This window comes from Hippocampus zosterae, chromosome 19 (assembly GCF_025434085.1).
Source record: "Hippocampus zosterae strain Florida chromosome 19, ASM2543408v3, whole genome shotgun sequence".
NCBI lineage: Eukaryota > Metazoa > Chordata > Actinopteri > Syngnathiformes > Syngnathidae > Hippocampus > Hippocampus zosterae.
In genome coordinates, this window is record NC_067469.1 from 7,267,687 (window position 1) to 7,277,700 (window position 10,014).

The window sequence follows — 10,014 nt, forward strand, 5'->3', positions numbered from 1 at the left end:
CTGCGTATAGATGTATGTATATATACATCTGGATAGCTGTATAATGAGACTGCGGATAACTGTGTGTGGTCTTTGGCTTCTCGAATTTAATAGCGACTACGCGGCGTGGCGTTCAGGGGAAAAAAAAAACACACCTTCAGAGTCGCAGCGGTGGGCATGTATGGCGAGCGAGTTAATGGCTGCCAGGCGAGCGGGGCAAAGATAAGGTTGGAGACCATTGAACTGGCCCAGATCTCGTTGGGATCTAATCTTGGACCAAAGGCGTTGAGGCATTGACACTGGCCGATGGGGGGGGGGGGGGACGTAACTCTGCTGCCTTCAGCCAATTGATTTAAAATGCGAGCACCACAGGGCTAACGTTAAATATGATATGATGCTTTGAGGTCGTGATAATTGAACTAAATGGGGACATTTATTACACACAAGACGTTTTGGTCAAGTTTTGACCTTGTGGAGATGACAAATTTATTCGATTTTCCCGTTTTAGTGCGAGTCATCAAATTTCACCGCTATGCCTCGCGCACACCCTATGAGCAAAACTCAAATACTTACCGGGACCAATATTTTGACTATTTTTACGTGCTGCTGTAATGATTGACGTTTATTCCGTCCAATGTTTCAAAGACACCCATTGGCGGTACAGCCGTGCGGGAAACCCAAGTCAGAGAGAAAGGACTAATAAGGACAGACTAAGTGGAACAAGTTTATTATTACAATACAATACATGCTGATTTATATAGCGCTTTCACAACAGCCGCAGCTGTAATTAGCTACATATATATATATATATTAGCTGTTATTAGCCAATATATGGTCACCGCCACGTTAAAAGTCAAGTCAAGTCAACAGTATTTATAGAGCACTTTCAAACAGCCATCGCTGCATATAAAGTGCTCCATAAGAACCATAAATGTGAAATATGATGAGTATGTCATGACTGAAAGGTTTGATCATGTTGCGTTCAACCTCTAATCCCAGCGTGGATGTTTTTTTTTTCCCGATAAAGTCCCTGCACCGTGCGGCTGCGGGTCTTTTGCGAGCACTTAAATAATTCACACTTTAATTATAAGTCAATAAGATCGTCAGCAGCTAATGGATCCTGGCCCTGCGCGCTTTGCTAGGTCAAAATTGACCACGGCTAGCATTTAAAAAAGAAAAAAAAAACACACTGACGCACATAAAAAAAGAAAAATAAAAGTCGGCCGTGTGATCAATGGACACGCTGTAGCCGGAATAAACATATTTTGCTCCGTTTGTTTACTCTGCCTGAAGGCTTTTTGTTAACCACCCCAAAAATATTTAATAAATCTCCGACACACAAAAAAAAATTTTTTAACCCTCTCAAAATATCTTTTCTATTCTGTATAGGCGATGAGTAGTCGTTTTTACCCGCACGATGTCATCATCACCGACGCCATCCTCAGTCTGGATGAAGACTCGGTTCTCTCTACCAATGAGGTGAGTCAAACTCTTTTGCTCATATGTTTTAACACATTCTATTATATTATATTATTTTTATATTTCATATTTCCCAAATATTCGCTACACTGTACTTCTATTCAACTGGCGGCCTTTGAAAAGAAACACCTGCGGCTAAAGACAAATTGCGCCGGGGTTGTCAGATAAGAGTTTTTAGTTCAGTTAAAATGATATTCAAGTCAAAATGTTTACAGACGAAAGGCAAATATATTGACTTTAAAGTTAAATACAACTGAACTGTGCTTTGGCAGTGATTTTTTTTTGTGTGCGATTGCACAACACTAGTGAGACTTTGTCCCACACTGAGAATCACTACCGTAATTGAATAAATTGTCTGCTTGAAAATACACTTTCAAAGTTGGTTCGTTGTTTCGACACGAGTCAGTGGCAGCATCAGAGTTATCGATCGCCGGTGAAATGAGGCATTCAAGTCCATGTGCATGCATGAACGCCATTCATTACCCACGAGCAAGCAGTGTGCTGACCGCGGAGCCAGGGGTGCATGGGGGTGGAGGGGGGGGGGGTCTGGGCGGGGGCACGTGTGCCTCCAAAGGACCTTTCCAAATACGTTGTTTGGAATGGGAATGAGGCGCAAGTGAAAACGGAGCAAAGCGCCACCAGTGAAAACATTCGTTATGTTGATTTCATGCCGACTCTCACCACTTCACATTCGCCACCATACTTCATGAAATCAAGATTTGGCCCGCTTATAAACTTGGATAGCGTTTACATTTTTCCTATTCTGTTTGTAATTGAAATATATTGAGTTAGTTGCTTTGGGGGGTTTTTTGGTTGATTTTTTTCACAGATTAAAAAAAAATGTTTGGGTGGGGGATATTGTTTGGACTTTAATCGTGTAACACTATTATTACATTCTTTCTTGCAATTTCCTTAGTAAGAGGTAAAGTCCACGTTTTTGGAACTGAAAAGTAAAAAAAATGAAACCTTCAAAATTGCACGGCTACAAATAACCCAATATGAGGGTTTTGTTGTTGTTGTTGGTGGTGGTGGGTTTTTTTTCTTTCAGGGCAATTTAACAGCAAATTTTATGTTTGATTGAGCTGAGATTTTGACAAATTGTCTTATTACTGACTGCTAAAGCATTTTAGCTGCAGGAAAAAAAAACACAAAACAAACCAAAATAAAACCATTGCATATTCAAATTAAATCTAAATCTTTGTCACTTGGAGAGTCATTAGGAGAACTGAGTAAACCAAGCCATCCATAATGGAACGTGCACAAGCCCGACATACGCGACATATCTTTAAACTGGCAAATAGTTTTTATTGATCGTCACAAGTCAATGCTCACCTCTTCCACGCTAATGGCGAGACAATTACACTTGGCGGCGCGGCTAAACAATCCCGACCGGCCGGCTAAACTTTTATGCGCTGCCGACCGGCTTGTTTTATGGAGGACGAGGAAGATGGGAGGATGAGGAGGAAAGACGCGGAGAGAATCTCGGTTGCGCTCGATAAGCCGTCGCCCTAATTGGCCTTTTAAGGCGGCGCGCGGGGATTTGGGCGAAAAGGAGATGAAATACGCCGAGCGGAATGGAATCACGCGCGGCCGGGCCACTTGATAATCAAGCCCATTTGAATAATAAAACTTTGCTATTTTCGGATGCAACTTTCTCATGATGAATTTGTCTCATGACTGGCGGAGGGGTGCGGTGCAAGCAACGAGACATTTTCAAAAGGTGTCCCATGTGGGGATTTTAGTTTTTGGGAACAGTGTCTTTACAGGAGATAAAGAATACATGCCTCCGCGTATTTTTGACTGACATTAACTTCAGGTGAAGACTCTAAATTGTCCATAGGTGCCTTGACAGTGGCACAACGGAATAAGTGAACGCAAGCACCTGACGTACTTTCATGCGGCCGGGGAGCATAAATGAGTCTCGTTGATAATACTGTATGTGCTCGCCTTCAGCTTTGCACGTATGAACTGTGACATAACTCCTTTTTATGTGACACCTTTAAAGCCACAAGAGATATACAGTCAATACACTGGCCGTATTGAATCTCTGCATCCGGGTTGGCCTTGCCAGCATTTGTTAGCGCAGTGTTTCCAAACATTGACAGAGCCAAGGCACAGATTCTGCAGTGGAACATTTTACAAATGGAAAAAAAAAATTGTCAATGAAGATAGCATTCAAATGAATCAGAAGTGCAGTCTAGACATTGTTCTAGTGGTTACAAAAAAAATCGAGCTAACTTGGTTTTTTTTTCTTCAACAACATGTCTTCTGTTATTTGCTGAAAAACCAATTTGCAGGCCAAAGCGGTTTTGAAGATCAAAATATTGCTTTGATCCCATCTTGGTGCCAAGAAACTTTAGTCAGGCTATCGTCTTGTCCAATCCAAAAAAGTGCTTTGGCGTCATCTTGTGCCATCCATCCAACCATTTTTTGATCCACTTGTCCTCACAAGGGTCATGCTAGAGCCTCTTTCAGCTGCTTTAGGCTGGGTACACCCTGAACCGATCGCCAACCAATCACAGAGCACACATAGACAAACAACCACCCGCGCTCACACTCATACCTCGGGACGTGCTAAGCAGTTGCTCACCGTTTCGCCATCATCTTGTGCCATCAATAAATGGTTACCGACATTTTTTGGGGGTGGATTCCAATCTCGGTCGTATCAATAGCTACCATTTTGTTTGTTTATGGATGGATGATGACTGTACATACTGCCATCGACTGGAAGGAGACGTCATTTTTCCAGTTGTGGCTAATCGTCGCTGGCATAGATAGATGACGACGGCTGTATTTATTGAATTTATTAGCCGTAAACAAGTGATGATTTTCAGAACAATTAGGTGAAATGGGATCATTTCTGTTGGCACACCTCGCTGCACAGTGGATGAGAATCAATGTATTAGTGTCTTATCTCTCCCTCACACACACACACACACGCACACACAGTTTTCCGAATGTCATCCTTCAGCGCTTCCGCCACGTCACACCTGTCGTTAATGGAGACGGACGGACAAGGAGTGGCAAGCGTGCGCCGCGGTGGTGAAGTCACACATGCCAAGTGGCATTATCGGAAACGTTTTCATCTCGGATGGCGACGTGATTAAAAGTGCAGCACCTTATTAATTATTACACAGCACGCACGCGTCTCAATCACCGCCGTGGCAGCCGCAACCTTTTCGATTGTCTGCTCAGCGCACAGATGGCAGGAGATGATTCAATTTCAGCTCTTTTTTTTTTTTTTATACGGCATTTCACACTGGCCATCTCTGTTACCTCCTGTGGAAGTTTACTGTAAAATTGACACATACAGTATCGAAACCCCTAAATGACCAACTAAACCATATAATATCATATGATGAAAATCTGCTAGCTTAGCTGATTGTAATTTCCCCATTGCGGGACAAATAAAGGATATCTTATTTAATAACATATAATAAGATAGCATATAATAACAATTGCCATAGACTGACTCGTGAAAATTAATTCATTCATTGCAGCTTTTATATGGTCCGGTCATGTAGACACAAGCAAAGTTTTGCAAATCTACTGTAAGTGACTCACGAAGCTGCCTTATTAGGTGCGGAGGATAAAGCATATATTGCTATTTTCTGTCTACGTGGGTTGCTGCACCATTTGTGTTGAATAATCTCTTATAACACCATGGCTGACTATGTTATTTGTTAGCCTGTCAGTGGCGTTTTAAATTGTGTGTTAGCATGAAGCTAGCGCAAGGCAAACGTGTTATTCTGTTGATCTGATTCTCCTTGTTATATGTTTGGTTTGACAGTAAACTGCAACTGGGTGCTTTTGTTGAACCACTAGAAAGGCGCATTGCTGATGAATTTATTGACTCTTTGCCAAACTGCTTCTTGTTGTGAGGTCAATGCCAATGTCACGCTGTGATTTTTGTCTGAAAGGCACAGGTGACAAAATTATGTCTTGGCCTTTAGGCTAGGAAAATAATGTCCAAACAGCTATTGATTCCCTTTTTTGGGGGCTCTTGGGCTGCTAATCGCGTCTTTTTTTATGGGGCGGGGGTGGTGGCGCAAGTTTAGTCGAGGCCAGCTGGTGCAGTGTAAAATAGCAAACGGAATGTGGAAATCTTCACCATCCTAACGCGCATGTCAGTGAGCATGATGTGAACATCTTGTTTCTGTCCTCATCATGGATGAAAAACACAATTAGTTGCTTGAGCTAGCAGGTAGGCTGGTAAACGATACTTTCCCGGACCTCAATAAATAGTCCTGCAGTACTTAATGGTACCTAAAAGTGTCCAACGGGTGTCTAACGAGTGTATTAGTGTTCGCCCCGCCCTCCCCGAAGTATCATCAACATCGACATTTATGTTGCCGGTGCCGCTAATTGGCATACGAACAAGACGGCGTCGTGCTTTCCTCAATGTGGAAATGTTGTATTTCCCCCCCCCTCCTCCAGGTGGATTTCGCCTTCATCGTGTGGCAAACCTTTCCGGAGCGTATCGTAGGTTATCCCGCCCGGAGCCACTACTGGGACGGCTCGCGCTCCTGCTGGGCCTACACGTCCAAATGGACCAACGACTACTCGATGGTGCTCACCGGGGCCGCCTTCTACCACAGGTACGAGGCCGGATAATATCACAACCGTCGTTCTGAAAAAGACATCCACGACGATGCTAATAAGTAGCATCGGCGCCCCCTATCAGGTACTACCACTACCTGTTCAGCAGCTACGTGCCCAGCAACCTGCTAAGTATGGTGGACCGTATGGCCAACTGCGAGGACATCCTGATGAACTTCCTGGTATCGGCCGTCACCAAGCAAGCGCCCGTCAAGGTGACGCAGAAGAAACAGTACAAGGAGACCATGATGAGCCAAGTAAGGGCAACATTTGCAACCCGCAAAAGAAAAGACACAAGCAAGTCTGCCATTTTGCATTGCGGCGGCCATTTTAGGATCATCCGTGAGACTTTTGCCATTTCCGGGTAACGCTCGTCACTTCTTGAAGCGTTAATTATTTTATTCTTATGACAAGCCCGAGGGACGATGGCACGAGCGGCATGAAAATGATAAAAGAGGAAATAATTGAAAGTGTTTCCTGTCTTCATGTTTGATGAGCGCTGTTAGGGAATCCAGCGTCGCCATTCATCTTTTCCGACGCGCTCATCATGGGGAGCAAATTTTGAAACGTATGATTTCTTTCAAACACCAAGCAGTCTCCCCAACGTAAGCTCACAAACGGCCAACATTATTCTCCTCCCTCCTAAAAATAAAATATATTTTTTGCTATCGCTCTCGGGGGGGATTACGACAACGTTTTACAACGTATGCCCTGTGGACAGCACGAATGGGGACGATGTCATTATGATGTCATCAGGGTTATCGCCCATTTCAGTCACTACTTCCTTTTCTTGCAGAAGCAATAAGAGTGCAGTATGGTTTTTAATCATTGCGAAAAACACTTTTTGGGGTCGCACGATGATTGATGTGTTGAGCACAGGCGGTATGTGATATTTCAGCAGAATGTAGCGAGTAATTAATGGCTTAAATGAGACGCCGGTCAATTTACTTGACTTCATTCATATCATTTTTTTTTTGCATATAGACAAAATTCAGAGGAGCGCCATGGATTCCGCCAGGCGTTGAAATGAATGTTTTGTGGGTTTGGTCAGAGGCATAAATAGACCAGAATAAAAAAAAAAACTAAAACCAAAGCAAAAACTACACAGCAACTATGAGCCAAATCTGAACTCGAACTACAGCTTGAGCCATCTTTTTGGGTCCGCCCCCAAAGGGCTCCAAGGCGTCCCGGTGGGCCGACCCGGACCACTTTGCCGAGCGTCAGACGTGCGTGAACGCCTTCAGTCGCTGGCTGGGCTTCATGCCGTTGCTGCACTCGCAGATGAGACTGGACCCGCTGCTTTTCCGGGATCAGGTGTCCATGCTGCGGAAGAAGTACCGCGACATCGAGAGGCTGTGAACGTGATCGCCCCGCCCTCCATCCCCTCCCGTGAACCGCCAGACATAGCCAACACAGAAGGTATGCTCACACTCGCAAAAAAAAAAAAAAAAATCTAAATTAAAAAAATAAACCACACAGGCGAGGGACGTGAGCTGCATGAAAACAACCGTTCTTAATCATAATGGCGGGTTCTTAACGATGGGACAATCTTGCTATTGTACATTTACGGCTGCGGTTCGTGTCTGTATAAAGCAAATAAAATCAAGGTATGCTATCAAAAGTGTCACGGGGGCTTCACTTTTTTGCTTCCTGACTTTGCACGAAATTGCACTCGTGGGCCACTTTATTAGGCACAGCTTTAATCGCTGTGCCGAATCGTTTTTATGTATAAGATTACCTATTTTATGTACATAGATTCTAACTTTGCAAAGATAATCATGATCAAAAATAAATTACGTATTCGGTATTTTCGCATTTTTTTAATGAAAATTTGTGAAAAAGCAAGCAAGCCAAAAAAAAATTTTTTTAAGAACAGCAATGCAATGTTTAGCAATATTTGGGATATATGTTTTATTGTTGTGTTTGTGGTGGCGTAGAACTCGACAAAGATTCTCTCATCTCGCGACATATTTGGAGCCCGACTGTTTTGTCGGCCAGATAATCTTATCAGCTGATATTTGGTTTTAAGAACTGATTTTTTTTAATAGATTAGCACCTGAAAATGTAAGACACAAAATCCATATCGGTCAGGCCCAACCCTTCATTATGGACATATTCCAAAATAATTGTCTGTCTGTGACATTGTCAGGCAAACTAGATGTATCCATTAAACTGAAAAGGTGTCCTCAACACCCCCACCCACCCACACACAAACACACACTCACACACACACACACACCACTATCATTAAGGGCGTGCACATGAATATTAAAATGATCCCACTTTGATTGCTTCGCTTTTCAGCGAGGACTCGACTTGAGGAGGATAGACAGAAAAAGGCCGAAACGTTGATCCGCAAAAGAAATTGATATGATAATCAGAAGCCGCATTGTCCTCCCATCAAAGCATTTTTATGCTTAGTTGTTGTTTGGACAGTTTGGATTCTTTGTCCATTTCGACGCTCTGACGTGTGTCTCGCCATGTCAAGGTTGTTGACGTGGTTGTTCTGCACAAATTTATCCAAAGTACAAAATGCTTCCCCAAGCCTAAAATGTCACCCAGAGCAGAACTACACCTAGAAACCGACTTGAAACACAACTCGAACGTGAAGCAACCTACAGCCACTATTGAAATCCAAAACCAGAAACGTCAACACCGCATTTCATCAAACAGTCTTTTCAACTTTAACCGCCAACCCTCACATCCTCTCGCCTTCTCTCCCCCACAATCCCTGAGAGCCAATGATGTGTCCTATTTCGGTCCAAAATTGGAGACTCTCCATCCATCCATCCGTGCGTGTTTGTGTGTGTGTGTGTGTGTGTGGTGCGTGTCAAAGCGTGTGAGCAGCCACTATGACAAATGTGAGGAGACAGGCCTTAATGAGAAACATAGTTGGAGGAAAAGATAGCATATATAGGACATTTCACGATGTCGTTACATGTACTTCCGCGTGGGCAAAAGTTGAAGCGTCTTCAGCGCTATTAATTGAAAAAAAAACCCCGTAGTTTGAATGTGTCATGTGATTTATTTTACATCGAACCCCATTGTGTGTTTTGGTTAAAAATATATATATAAATATGTCGACACCGTATTTTCCGCACTATGAGGCACTTTGGAGTATAAGCCGCACATTCAAATAATGGCCGATTTCAAAACCGTTGAAATAGAATGGAAGCTACCATAGTGGCTGCGGTTGCATTATGCATCCACTAGATGGAGCTACACTAAAGGGAATACAATACAATACATTACAGCTTTATTCATATCGAGCCCTGGCCAGTGAAGGTGCGCCTTATAGTGTTGAAAATACAGTGTGTGTGTGCGTGTGCGTGTGTGTGTGTATGCACATCATGATAGCAATTTTCTCTCGCGCCGAACTGCACCTGCAATTCCCGACTTGCACGGATGAGTCCATTTGGTCATGGAATCTGCGGCAACGGATTTGAATCCTCTGATGTTCCACTTCTCTCACCAAAGATCAATTTACCCCGTTTTCCTTGAATGTGGAGGTTGGGAGGAGCGGGATTCTCGGGCTCGCAGCCAATCGATGAGTGACAACCCGGTGCCAAAGTGAATAATCATAATAGATGGAGATGATTTATTCATGATGAGAGCCTAATGGAGCCGTGACCAATGAGCGGCGTGCTGACAGCTGAGAAGACGGCGAGAGATGAAAGAGGGAGCAGACGGCCGCCGTCACATGGACTCAATCCCAGACGTGCTGACGGACGCCACTTTTCCTCATCGCACGCACACGCGGTCGTCGGCATTAAAGCGACACTATGGACTTTTTCGACACGCGTCCGTCTTCGAGTCGTCGTCAAAACAACACGATGTAGTTGTTGGAACACACGTCGAATTATGAGGCAGAAATGTATATTGTGTCGTCTCCCTTTCTCGTGTGTGCGTTGTTCGCTTTCGTCATTGATTCACGTAATGATGTCATCGTCTTGCAGT

The 10,014-nt window shown here is 43.7% G+C and overlaps 1 protein-coding gene across 2 annotated transcripts in view; it reads left to right on the forward strand.

Annotated features, from left to right (window-relative positions):
* Positions 1-8,089, forward strand: part of LOC127592494 (exostosin-1) — a 53,876-nt gene extending 45,787 nt beyond the window's left edge. Inside the window, exons 10-13 of one of the 2 annotated variants that reach the window (XM_052053274.1) lie at positions 1,369-1,458; positions 5,896-6,056; positions 6,143-6,314; positions 7,231-8,089. In XM_052053274.1, the coding sequence (XP_051909234.1) occupies positions 1,369-1,458; positions 5,896-6,056; positions 6,143-6,314; positions 7,231-7,416 (609 nt within the window). In that variant the 3' untranslated portion in view covers positions 7,417-8,089. The remainder of the gene's footprint in view (positions 1-1,368; positions 1,459-5,895; positions 6,057-6,142; positions 6,315-7,230) is intronic. The other variant, XM_052053276.1, reaches the window with a different exon arrangement.
* The last annotated feature ends 1,925 nt before the right edge of the window (positions 8,090-10,014 follow it).